At 43.9% G+C, this 13,694-nt stretch overlaps 1 protein-coding gene across 1 annotated transcript in view; it reads left to right on the top strand.

The window, feature by feature from the left end:
- The first annotated feature begins 11,324 nt into the window (after positions 1 to 11,324).
- The window catches only part of LOC143716012 (carboxypeptidase Q-like), a 74,008-nt gene continuing 71,638 nt past the window's right edge, over positions 11,325 to 13,694 (top strand). The window contains exons 1-4 of the mRNA XM_077208070.1: positions 11,325 to 11,384; positions 11,912 to 12,365; positions 12,446 to 12,653; positions 13,407 to 13,614. Of these exons, the coding sequence (XP_077064185.1) occupies positions 11,379 to 11,384; positions 11,912 to 12,365; positions 12,446 to 12,653; positions 13,407 to 13,614 (876 nt within the window). The 5' untranslated portion in view covers positions 11,325 to 11,378. The remainder of the gene's footprint in view (positions 11,385 to 11,911; positions 12,366 to 12,445; positions 12,654 to 13,406; positions 13,615 to 13,694) is intronic.

The raw sequence follows: 13,694 nt of genomic DNA, 5'->3' as shown, positions 1-13,694 counted from the left end.
GATGTTGCATATTAAGTTGGGTAGAATTGACATTGCATGCCTGAGTTACAGCAAATTCCTATTTAATTGCTCTAATAGCATGCTTTAGCACTTAGCGAAGTGTTTGCTAGCATGTTTTAGCATGTTTCTAGTATGTTTTTAGCATGTTTAACACTTGCTGGCAAATGTTATTAGGAGTCCACAACAGTGTTAAACATGTCACTTCCTGTTGCCAGCAGGTGGTGCTATGACTATAACTGAAAATGATCATGGACATGTGTTCAGGACAGAACTCCTATCAAACGTGTGAAATTTGGGGGGGATAGGCTAATTGCACGTGGCCGCCATGTTGGATTTCCGATCAGCGAGTGTGCGGATAGACACTTCCGGTTTCGCTTTACGCCGGTGCAGGGAGCCGGAGAAAACCGAAAATCTCTTATAGTTGTTTCTAGAATCAATTATATCACTTAAAATACTAATAAGATATATATATATTACTATCACACGAGCAAATGGCAATTAAATGCATGGATGCATAGTCAGATTAATAAATGAAATACAACTGTTCACGAACAGAAGATTGTCTTGGACTCATGCTGCATATGAGAATTATGCCTACTGTAAATATAGTTACAACTACGATTTAATGCTTAATAACATAATACCTTTTATACTACTGTTGAATCAGATCAAATGCATTCATTTTATGTACAGCAGCTATGCTAATTATTTCCCATTTGCTTTTCTGCTGTTATCTCGGGACACTAGTCCCGAGGTAAATGGCGTTCGTCAGCTCCAGTTTGTATCCAGCCTCTCACGGAGACTTCAGAGTTCCCAACACCTGCGATGAGATGACTAAACGCCTGTGAAGAGACGACTCAACGCCGGTGGTATGTTATGCCCTAATTTAATACATGATTAACTAACTGTATTTTTTTCTATGTACTTTTCTGAAATGCACTTTCTGTAAAGCTGCTTTGAAATAATATTTATTGTGATATATAAATGCGCTATATAAATAAAATTGAATTGAATTTAGTTGTTTGCATAAAATACTGCGTGAACATTCACACGTTTGCCCTGTGAAAGGCTACAATTTGTCTCCATAAATACCATTTTCTCAATTCTGCACATAAATTTTCATTTACTTACATCAATTGCTCAATCAATATTATCATCACATATTTTACATACATACTTTCTTTGCATCAATTATTTTTATAGATAAAAACAACAGCAAAAAAAATCTTAATTGCGATTAATTTAAATGTTTAACTGTAGTTAAGACAAACAATTTAATATAGCTAAGTTTGTGTATATTTTACACACAGTAAAATACTGTATTATAAACACCAGACAGATAATGATTTATGAAACAGATGCTCTTTATGTCACTTGCTCAAAATAAATGCAGTAATAAAAAGCATAGAAACGCATAGGTGAAATACACTGAAAATTAAATGCATTTAAATAACGTTTAAAGAGAATTGGACATTGAATGCCTGAGTTACAGCAACTTCCTGTTTCATGGCGAAACATCGAAATTTGTCAGGCCGCCGAGGACACGCCCTTCGACGAAAATCTTCGCAATTTAATGTCGCAAAGGCCTTAAGAGTACACTCACCAAATTTAAAGATGATCAGATTAAAACTCTTGGAGGAGTTCGTTAAAGTACGAGGCCTGAAAATCACAAAAACTGGACAAAAATCTGAGAGGGAGTTAAAATGGCTGACTACCTGTTGTGTTTAGGGTTATGCTCCAAGAGACTTTTTGTAGGTATTGGGTCATTACATGTATGCATAGATATAAACACTAGATGTCGCCTTGGCTACGGAAGTTCATTGGAACGAATGCGTCTATAGAGCCGCCATCATGGAACAGGGGAACCCCTCCTCTTTAATGCATCAGCGTCAATGTAGAAAAAGGTCTAACGGAAATAAAATCACCATAAATCATCATGAATGCGATTTTCTATTTTTTTTTTTGGTTCGTTCCAACGGTCAGACATGTATTTATCAATCCAGAGAAATAAAAAAAAATGTATAAAATTTCACATTCTTGTGAAATGTAATCCCTTGCTGTCTGGTTTTTAGATTTCGTTCATGTGAACATCCATACGCAGCACAAAAGTCCGGCATCATCTATGAATTCGAAGTACAGGCGGAGATAGCAGCGTTACCTAGCTACTTCCTATGACAAGACCCCTGTTCCAAGATGGCGGCGGTTTTGATGCATGCTTACTTTCCCAAGGCGACATCTAGTGTATCTATGACATGTATGTACCGAATTTTGTACATGTATGCGAAACATAGTGGGAAGCGCACTCCGTTGAACCTTTATAGGTGGCGCTAACGAGCCATTTTGCCCCACCCAATACGCCCAACAGGCGCAACGTCATAGAATGTCTCTGAACAGATTCACGCCCACTTTTAGGGGAAAATAAAAAGACTTCCCATAGACTTCAATACAAAATAGCGTCACAAAACAACGTCCGTACACAGCCGACAGGCGTGAATAACTTAAGAAATCACTAAGATTAAACATGTCAAGTAATTATATGTCCACCCTGCCTGCAATAGAGCCTGAAAGAGGCATCAACAAACTTAATTTGGTCAATTTAAAAACATGTCCCTTCATTCTCCCAGCGTTAAATTGGTGTAACAACCCCACCCAGTGGCCAGAGGTGTACATACCCGGACATTTACTCATAGTCGTACCTCATTGAGTAAGCATGGTAAGCCAGTAAATCATTTTACTTCATTTTTTAAAGTAAACATCTTTAAATATATATATTATGTCTTATAATATACCTCTTCGCCGTGTGCGCGCTATACAGTTTGGAGCACAGTCTCTTCTGTCTCGCATGCGCGCTCTTGCTCGCTTGCTCGCTCTAGATTTCGGGAGATTTTAACTAATTTGCGGGCATCAGGGAGCCGCTATCAATATGCGGGAGACTCCCAGAACTACCGGGAGACTTGGGATGTCTGCAATATTAAATTACGGACAAAACTGAGTTTCACTTTGTAGAGTATTCTTGTAGTTCTCTTACGAGAGGTTCTCTCGTATTGCGTAAGTATAGCTTACGCTACGGGAAAGTTCTCTTACAAAAGGTTCTCTCGTATTGCGTAAGTATAGCTTACGCTATGGGAAAGATTCATCTTTTCGAGATATTGAAGCCAAAAAATTATCCTTAATTTTTGTATCCATTGTCAACGCAGTGCCGCAGCTAGCAGACCTTGAGCAGGCTGTCTAGTGTGCCCATAGGCTGCCCTGCGGGAACTGCTGCAGCCTACCACTGAGGCCGACGTGACGTCACGTCCAATGAAGGGCGCTCACGCCTTCGCAGCGTCGAAGCCCGCCAGAATGGTCTGATTTTCATCTCTTCAACGAGCTCTACGCATCGCTGGATCTAGAGAAGCCGCCGCCGCCATCGAAACTGCGACAAGCCAGCTAAGGACAGTGCCTGAGGAAGCCGGCTATCTTCGCCACCTTCAGCCTTCCGTGCCAGCTACGCTATCCTGCGACATATCCTTTCTATTCTATTCTATCTAAAAGAGCGTGAGACTTCTTTTTCAAGATGCCTCGCTCCACTTGTGGTTCGTGCAGAGCGCCTCTCAGCGTCGGAGACCGCCACGTTATCTGCGCTCTCTGCCTTGGACCGGACCACGCTGCTCTTGCCCTCTCTACCGGAGGATGTGAGCATTGTGAAGAGCTTCCGATGTCGACCCTGCGGGCTCGACTCGAAGCTTGCAAAACTGAAGCTGTCACTCCGCCCTTTGTGGGACCGCGCAGGAAGAAGTGCCGTTCCCAAAGACTTCTGGAGCCTGCGGCCGCTGCGACACGCTCACCGGAGTCCTTCCCTCGAGCCTCGCCTTCACCGACGCGCATCCGCCGGCTACGGCCCGCTCTGCCCCCTTGTCTGACGATGAGGGACCCGCCGCTATGGACAGCTGTTCTATCCTGGCTTCTGATAGTGAGGGAGTTCTCAGCACTCCGCCACCTTCTCGACCCAGGAATCCGGCAGGGCCTGCGCCGGAGTGGACGCTGAGTTGATGCGCCTCCTCTCACAGGCCGTTGACCGCCTCGGGCTCGAGTGGTCGCCGCCCAAGGAGCCCGCGCACAACAGACTCGATGGCTGCTTTCTCCAGAGTCACCGCCGTCGAGCGCCCGCTGCCAGACCTGCACCCTTCCTACCAGAGCTGCACTCTGAGCTTTCTGAAGTTCAGAAAACCTCTCAGGCTATGAATTTGTTCCTGCCCCGTCGCGCTAGCTCCACTGCAGGTCGCCCACGTGACCGGCCGCCTGCAAAAGCCACTACACCGCGCCCAGTTCAACCGAGACAGTCCAGCCAATCTTTGCAGCGACAGGGCGGCCGCCCCAGATTGCGCTCAGCTAACCGCAGCAGACCGCACCCCCACGTGGGCCGCGGCCAAAGATCACGCTGAAACCTGAGCAAGCGAAGTCCTCCTAGCAACAGTGAGAGAGAAAAGACGGTTGGGTCTCGCCGCGGCCGGACCACCTTCAAAGCTTTTCGCCCTGTCAGTCCCCTTAACACAGGCTACTACAGTGAGTTATTTAGCAGCCAACGAGTCGGTAACACAACCCGCTCGCCTGCACACAACCGCCGTTTTTACGGCGAACCAGAGAAATCTCAGAAAGAGCATAATGTCTGGTTATCCGGCTCACGCCGACGGTGTTTTAAGTGTAGAAAAAGTGCCCACACCCCAGTGCTCACCCCTACACACAAACACAGCACTCCCCGTGTCACCTGCAGAGCCCACTCTCATAAAGCTGGTAGTTCACTCGCCTTCCGCCATGCTTTCTAGCACGGACTACGACGACAGTGAATGCGGAAATAACACATCTACTTCGCTCAGAAATAGCAAAACTGCTGTGCAAAAGGGCCATAGAACCGGTGCCGCCTTCTCTGAGGGAGTAAAGCTTTTACAGCCATTATTTTCTCGTGCCCAAGAAGGACGGGGGTCTCAGACCCATACTAGATCTGAGACATTTGAACAAAGTTCTTATGATAAGACAGTTCAAAATGATTACAACCAGACAACTCCTCGCGCACGTTCGCCCGAGAGACTAGTTTATATCTCTCGATCTGAAAGATTCCTATTTTCAGATTCAGATAATACCCCGTCACAGGCCATTCTTGAGATTCACCTTCGACGGTCAGGTTTATCAGTACACCGTCCTGCCGTTCGGTCTGTCCTTAGCACCCCGCACATTCACGAAGTGCATGGACGCGGCACTCGCCCCCTTGAGAAATCAGGGCATGCGGATTCTGAACTATCTGGACGATTGGCTGGTTCTAGCACAATCAGAGTTAGAAATACTTTCTCACAGAGCTGTGCTCCTCAGTCACCTGGAAAGCCTGGGTCTCACGGTCAACTGGACCAAGAGCTCAATAATGCCCAGTCAGTCAATTTCCTTTTTAGGAATAGAACTGGACTCCGTGGCTATGACGGCCCGCTTGTTAACTCAGCGCGCGCGCTGTGTTCAGCAACTGGCCGTGTCTTTCCAGAAGGACAGCACCGCCCCTCTGAAAACATTCCAGAAGATGCTGGGTTACATGGCTTCAGCCGCTGCGGTACTTCAGATGGGTTTGCTACGTATGCGCCCGCTACAACGCTGGCTGGCCGCTCGTGTGCCTCACCGAGCTTGGAAGTCAGGCTGTGCCCGGATCAGAGTGACTCAGAGCTGTATCACAGCTCTGCAGCCCTGGTTAGTGGCCGACTGGTACCAGCGGGGAGTGTTTACGGGGACGGTCTCATACTGGAAAGTCATCTCGACAGAAGCGTCCAACACGTGTTGGGGCGCGCTCTTCGAGGGCAGACCAGTCTTTGGCCTGTGGTCAGACCGGGAAAAACTCCATATAAACCGCCTGGAAATGATAGCGGTCGAGAATGTGCTGAAGCGTTTCCTTCCCGTTTATACAGGACCACCATGTTCTAGTCCGCTCGTACAACATGTCTGTGGTGTCCTACGTGAACCGCCAGGGTGGTGTCAGATCCAGAAATCTCTGCAATCTGGCAGAACGCCTCCTCGTTTGGTCTCAGCACCACCTGCGCTCGCTGAGAGCGGCGTATGTGCCAGGCCATCTGAATGACGGCCCAGACAGACTGTCCAGGAACAATGTTCCCCCGGGGGAATGGTCCCTGCACCCTCAAACAGTCCAGTTGCTATGGCGCCTTTTTGGCAAAGCGGAAGTCGACTTATTTGCGTCACAGGACAACGCTCATTGCTCAAAATTCTTTTCAAAGAACGAGGACGCGCTGGCCCAGACCTGGCCCAGCCGCCTACTATATGCTTTCCCCCCAGTATCTCTGTTACCACAGGTGATCAAGAGAATCAGGGAAACGCGCCAATCAGTGCTTCGTCATAGCCCCGCGCTGGGAGAACCAGACTTGGTTCCCGGAGCTGACGCGGCTGTCACAGACAGCCCCGTGGCCAATCCCGGTGAGAGCAGATCTCCTCTCTCAAGCTCGCTGCTCGATCTGGCATCCCCATCCAGAGCGCTGGTGTCTGCACGTATGGTTGACCAACGGTTACCCTTTGCCCTGCCAGATGCAGTAATGAACACTATCACGCAGTCTAGAGCTCCTTCTACCAGAAGGGTCTACGCGTCTAAATGGTCTGTGTTCTCTAAATGGTGCGCTGACAAAAAGCTGGACCCACTGAAATGTGGGGTTCCGCGGTTGCTCAGTTTCCTTCAAGAGCTTTTGGAAAAGGGAGGTCCTCGAGGCCCTGAAAGCATACCCCTTTGAACCTTTAGACTCTGCAGATCTAAAATACTTATCACTTAAAACCGTTTTTCTGATCGCTCTGTCGTCAGTCAAACGTGTGGGGGACTTACACGCGCTGTCTCTTAGCACCGCGTGTCTCGAGTTTGGCCCGAATGACTCAAAAGTCATCCTCAAACGTAGACATGGCTATGTTCCTAAAGCGATTGGCACACCGTTCAGAGCACAGGTCATTTCGCTATCGGCTCTGCCAGCATCCGATGGCGAGAGTGATGTTAATCTCCTCTGCCCAGTCAGGGCACTGATAGCTTACATTACGCGCTCCGCCCCTTTCAGGCGCGCCGAGCAGCTTTTCGTTTCGTTTGGTGGGCGCATCAAAGGTCTCGGCGCCTCGAAACACAGTCTGTCCAGATGGATAATAGATGCGATTGCAGCTGCTTATACAGCAAAAGGTCTGCAATCCCCCTTGGGCGTCAGGGCTCATTCCACCAGAGGCGTAGCCTCTTCGTTGGCATGGTCCAGTGGAATTTCTATCCATTACATATGTGTGGCGGTGGGCTGGGCCTCCCCGTCCACCTTTGTCAGATTCTACAATCTGGAAGTTCCCGCCCTGCAGGCGAAACTACTATCAGTCTAAAGGCTGATTTATACCTCTGCGTCGGACCTACGCCGGAGCCTCTACGCCGTAGACTACGCTTTGGTTTTAATTTATACTTCTGCGTCGTTGTCCGGGTTGACGCACACAGAGGGAGCATGTGAAATCCGAGTGAGCGGTTTGAGCAGACCAATCACAGCGTTTGCGTCCACGTAGAATTGACGCGTTGTTACATTTTTGGAGAGGTGCACGTCAGGGTACGCCGAAGGGTACGCGCGCTACGCACAGCCTACGACGTAGCTACGGCGTAAGTTCGACGCAGAAGTATAAATTGGGCGTAAGTGAGAGGTCAGTTCTGCCCAGGTACTATCGTGCGCAAACTACTCTCATGTGACTAGCTCTTCTGGTTGAGCTGCACTGTATCAGGTTATGTGCTATATGCTTATACATTGACCGGCATCGCCGCTCTGTATTCCCTGTGAGTGTTTTTACTGCGCTTATATTACATGCGCCTATTCCCGCTGATCTGGGATCCCCGTATCTTTCTGGGACTCATAAGTGGATGCTGGCGCGCACGGCGTTGACAAGGGGTTCCCGTAGCGTACGCAATACGATTGGTTCTCTCAAGAGGTTCAGCATCAAATTGGTGTAACAACCCCACCCAGTGGGGTTATACAGGTCCTTCTCAAAAAATTATAATATTGTGATAAAGTTCATTATTTTCCATAATGTAATGATAAAAGTAAAATTTCATATATTTTAGATTCATTGCACACCAACTGAAATATTTCAGGTCTTTTATTGTTTTAATACTGATGATTTTGGCATATAGCTCATGAAAACCCAAAATTCCTATCTCAAAAAATTAGCATATCATGAAAAGGATCTCTAAACAACCTGTTAACCTAATCATCTGAATCAACTAATTAACTCTAAACACCTGCAAAAGATTCCTGAGGCTTTTAAAAACTCCCAGCCTGTTTCATTAATCAAAACCGCAATCATGGGTAAGACTGCCGACCTGACTGCTGTCCAGGAGGCCATCATTGACACCCTCAAGCAAGAGGGTAAGACACAGAAAGAAATTTCTCAAGGCACCTCAGTGGGAAGTCTGTGGGAAGGAAAAAGTGTGGCAAAAAACGCTGCACAACGAGAAGAGGTGACCGGACCCTGAGGAAGATTGTGGAGAAGGACCGATTCCAGACCTTGGGGGACCTGCGGAAGCAGTGGACTGAGTCTGGAGTAGAAACATCCAGAGCCACAGTGCACAGGCGTGTGCAGAAAATGGGCTACAGGTGCCGCATTCCCCAGGTCAAGCCACTATTGAATCAGAAACAGCGGCAGAAGCGCCTGACCTGGGCTACAGAGAAGCAGCACTGAACTGTTGCTCAATGGTCCAAAGTACTTTTTTCGGATGAGAGCAAATTTTGCATGTCATTCGGAAATCAAGGTGTCAGAGTCTGGAGGAAGACTGGGGAGAAGGAAATGCCAAAATGCCTGAAGTCCAGTGTCAAGTACCCACAGTCAGCTGCTGGTGTTGGTCCACTGTGTTTTATCAAGGGCAGGGTCAATGCAGCTAGCTATAAGGAGATTTTGGATTACTTCATGCTTCCATCTGCTGAAGAGCTTTATGGAGATGAAGATTTCATTTTTCAGCACGACCTGGCACCTGCTCACAGTGCCAAAACCACTGGTAAATGGTTTACTGACCATGGTATTACTGTGCTCAATTAGCCTGCCAACTCTCCTGACCTGAACCCCATAGAGAATCTGTGGGATATTGTGAAGAGAAAGTTGAGAGACGCAAGACCCAACAGTCTGGATGAGCTTAAGGCCGCTATCGAAGCATCCTGGGCCTCCATAACACCTCAGCAGTGCCACAGGCTGATTGCCTCCATGCCACGCCGCATTGAAGCAGTCATTTCTGCAAAAGGATTCCCGACCAAGTATTGAGTGCATAACTGAACATAATTATTTGAAGGTTGACTTTTTTTGTATTAAAAACACATTTTATTGGTCGGATGAAATATGCTAATTTTTTGAAATAGGAATTAGGGGTTTTCATGAGCTGTATGCCAAAATTATCAGTATTAAAACAATAAAAGACCAGAAATATTTCAGTTGGTGTGCAATGAATCTAAAATATATGAAAGTTTAATTTTTATCATTACATTATGGAAAATAATGAACTTTATCACAATATGCTATTTTTTTGAGAAGGACCTGTATATATTATAAGCAGTGTTGGGTAAGCTACTTAAAAAAGTAATCCACTACAAATGACTAATTACTACTTTAAAATTGTAATTTGATTACATTACTGATTACTGCATGTAAAAAGTAATCAGATTACTAATTACTTTACTTTCAAGTTACTTTGAAAACATATTAAAACGTACTCGGTTACCTAACGTAACCTCGGTTCTCTCTAGAAGAGGGAACGAGTATTGCGTAACCTGCCGTGCTTGCGCCACGAGCGTTTTTCGCTTCAGTCGATGAAAACCAGGGAATTCAGCCTTCGAGCCTGCTTATATACGCTAAGCCACGCCCATTCTGGCGGGCTTTGACGCTGTGAAGTCGTGAGCGCCCTTCATTGGACGTGACGTCACGTCGGGCTCAGTGGTAGGCTGCAGCAGTTCCCGCAGGGCAGCCTATGAGCACGGTAGACAGCCTGCTCAAGGTCTGCTAGCTGCGACACTGCGTTGACAATGGATACAAAAATTAAGGATAATTTTTTGGCTTCAATATCTCGAAAAGATGAGTCTTTCCCGTAGCGTAAGCTATACTTACGCAATACTCGTTCCCTCTTTTAGAGAGAACTGAGGTTACGTTAGGTAACCGAGTACATTTTAATAGGTTTTCAAAGTAACTTGAAAGTAAAGTAATTAGTAATCTGATTACTTTTTACATGCAGTAATCAGTAATGTAATCAAATTACAATTTTAAAGTAGTAATGAGTCATTTGTAGTGGATTACTTTTTTAAAGTAGCTTACCCAACACTGCTTATAATGTACATAACCCCACTGGGTGGGGTTGTTACACCAATATGATGCTGGGAGAATGAAAGGACATGTTTTTAAATTGACCAAATTAAATTTGTTGATGTATCTTTCAAGCTCTATGGCAGGAAGTGTGGACATATAATTACTTGACATGTTTTATATTAGTGATTTCTTAAGTTATTCACGCCTTCCGGCTGTGTACGGACGTTGATTTGTGCCGTTACTTTGTATTGAAGTCAATGCGAAGTCTAGTTTGTTTTCCCCTAAAAAGGGGCGGTTGCGAAATTGACAGTTAAGTTCCCGGATGTGCCGGTAGTGTGTATTCTGAAACCCATATCAGATGTGAATTTTCGCCAATTCTGACGTGTGAACAAAGTTTCGTGAGTTTTCCAGCATATATAGACCTCAAAAATGCGATTCACTTTGGAGAATAATAATAATAATAAACAGAGCAATTCCAATAGGGTCCTCTCACCATCGGTGCTCGGGCCCTAATTATGGCCTGGATGTGAGGGTTCAGAATGATTAGAATCACATCCTCAGAGGCTCTGAAAATATCCGCAGCGGTTATGTCACATGGTACAAGGAGATCTCAGAAAATTGCGGAATGTAAATGCTTTTCACAAGTTGAAATCTCGAAATTACTGTAATTACGTGTGCGGTTTCTGTGAACGTAAATCTTTGGTTTAATTGGCCACCTCAATCATTTTGACATAGACGAGCAATGTTAGATGACGACAACAACAACAATAATAATATATGTTAATATATTAATACTATAATAATAATTAATTCTATAATAATAATTCTAATGTTTTTTAAATGTTTTCATAATAGACTTTTACTTGCTCTACATACCTCATCCGTAAATTTTTAATCTGAAACTTTTTTTAAATAGTAAATTGTCATCTATTTGCTACAGAAAATTACATTTGGGAATGTTGTTTTGAAGGTCGTCTCGTCAGTTTATTACTAAACGCCTTTTGTGTGATTGTCCCAGGGCGCTTGCTGTAGACACATGAGCGCCCTATGTTTTCTTTCCATGTGAAACCATGCCGGTAAATTTATACATTTTAATTTTAATACGTAGTTATTCAAATTATGCATACAATTATTCTAATGCATTTGCCCTAAAACCCAGAATAAGCCGTTACGTGGTCTATTTTTTTGTGCATAATATCAAACAGTTTGTTGTATTTTTAGTGTGTAACGTTAGCCTATAAAAGTATATGTGATTATTATTGTTACTGTTCCATTCTAACATAAGCGAGTGATCGAAAAAAATGGGAGTTGCTTAAATGTTTTTGCTTAAATGTATAAAATGTTTTCATATCAGAAACGACTAGGGGAAAAAAGTTGAAACCAGTTCCAGGAAACCATTTATTTAATAACCAGTTGAACTGCATTACTACAGATCAGAGAAAATGTACTTTATAACTTTATATATATATATATATATATATATATATATATATATATATATATATATATATATAAATTATTTAAAGCCTCATTTAACTCATTTAATTTTACAGTATAAATGGCAAATATTATTGACTTATTTTTCTCTCATGTGCTTTTTCAGATGACTGTCACTAAAAGCAGGGGTCATAACTCCACCAGTCAGACGCTGCAGACTCTTCTTACCCTCTGCTGTCTTCTACAGTGTCACTCTAGGCCTCACAGTTATGACAGTAAACTCCTTTCTGAAATATCCAGAGAGGTTTCTAAGTACTCTGACTTCGCTCAACAAATCATAAACCTTGCAGTATATGGAAAAGCCCAGAACCGTTCCTACGAGAGGCTAGCTGAGTTCACTGATACCATTGGAAACAGAGTCAGTGGCTCTAAGAACCTAGACTTGGCCATTAAGTACATGTTTAATGCCCTTAGACAGGACGGACTGGAGAATGTGCATCTAGAGCCAGTGAAGATCCCTCACTGGGTGCGGGGGGAGGAGAGTGCGGTGATGCTTCTACCGAGAAACAACACTTTAGCCATACTTGGGCTTGGTAGTAGTGTAGGAACTCCTTCAGGGGGTTAGTAGACACAGTCCATCTAGTCATGACCTTATAAATACCTGCACGTGCAAATATCTAAGCTTATGTTTTCCTGGCAGGTATAGAGGCTGAGGTAATCGTGGTGGACTCTTTTGAAGAGTTGAAGAAGCGAGCAAGTGAGGCTAAAGGGAAAATCGTTGTGTATAACCAGCCGTTTGTCAGCTATGGGGAGACTGTAGCCTATCGGGCCTCAGGGGCCTCAGAGGCTGCTAAAGTTGGAGCCGTTGCCTCTCTTATCCGTTCAGTAACTCCATTCTCCATCAACAGGTCAGAATCATCGCACTGTTGAAGTCATCATTAAAAGGACTGCCACTGTAAACTAAAGGCTACTGGCTTTTCAAATAGAAATTTGAATAATGTGTAAACAAAACCTTTACGACCGACGCTCCAGAGATTATTTGTTTCTCATAAAATGGTATCTTAAAATAAAATACACTACAGGTCGAAAGTTTGGAATAAATAATGTTTTTGAAAGAATTCTCTTATGCTAGCCAAGGCTACATTTATTTGATGAGAAATAAAGTAAAAATATTTAGTATTTATAGTAATAAATATTATATTTTATGCAATGTTTTTAATATTTAAGTGTCACATGATCTTTCAGAAATCCTTCAAATATTCTGATTTGGTGCTCAAGAATTTTTTTTTATTGTTATCAATTTTTAAAACAGTTGTGCTGCTTAATATTTTTGTGGAAACTGTGATTAACTACCATTCAGGAGTTTCATCAAAGAATCATTAAAAAGTATCACAGTTACCACAAAAAACCAACTAAAAACTAAAATCTGAAGTACCGTCTGCTAAAACATTCAGCTTTGCCATCACAGGAATAAAAAAAAAAATGCTTTATAGTAATATTACTTAGTTTTTATTGTATTTTTGATCAAATAAATGCTTTAGAGACTTAAATTAAAATATATTAAAAACCTTTGATCGGTAGTGTATATTGTAAAAAATAATTCATGAAACACTTAAAAGCAGATTTTTATGTTTTTAACCCACATGTGGTGTTGTTTTCAGTCCCCACACTGGCTGGCAGTGGTACCAGCCTGGAGTGGTTCAGATCCCCACCGCCTGCATCACTATTGAGGATGCCCAGATGATGGCCAGGATGGCCCGCAGAGGGCAGAGGATTGTGGTGCGTCTGACAATGGCGGCCCAAACACTGCCAGATGTTGACTCGTTCAACACTGTGGCTGAAATCACAGGCAGTGAACATCCTGAACAGGTATGAGACTTTAAATATGAACTTTACTGCTTGTACACTACACTTGTACAGTACAGTACACTTAAATATGTACTGTGAAA

The sequence above is a fragment of the Siphateles boraxobius genome, unplaced genomic scaffold (assembly GCF_051911475.1).
Source record: "Siphateles boraxobius isolate OS27281-9 unplaced genomic scaffold, OSU_SipBor_1 12, whole genome shotgun sequence".
In the NCBI taxonomy this organism is placed as follows: Eukaryota; Metazoa; Chordata; class Actinopteri; order Cypriniformes; family Leuciscidae; genus Siphateles; species Siphateles boraxobius.
The sequence above is the reverse complement of the archived record's forward strand: the minus strand, read 5'-3'. Positions and strand labels throughout refer to the sequence as shown.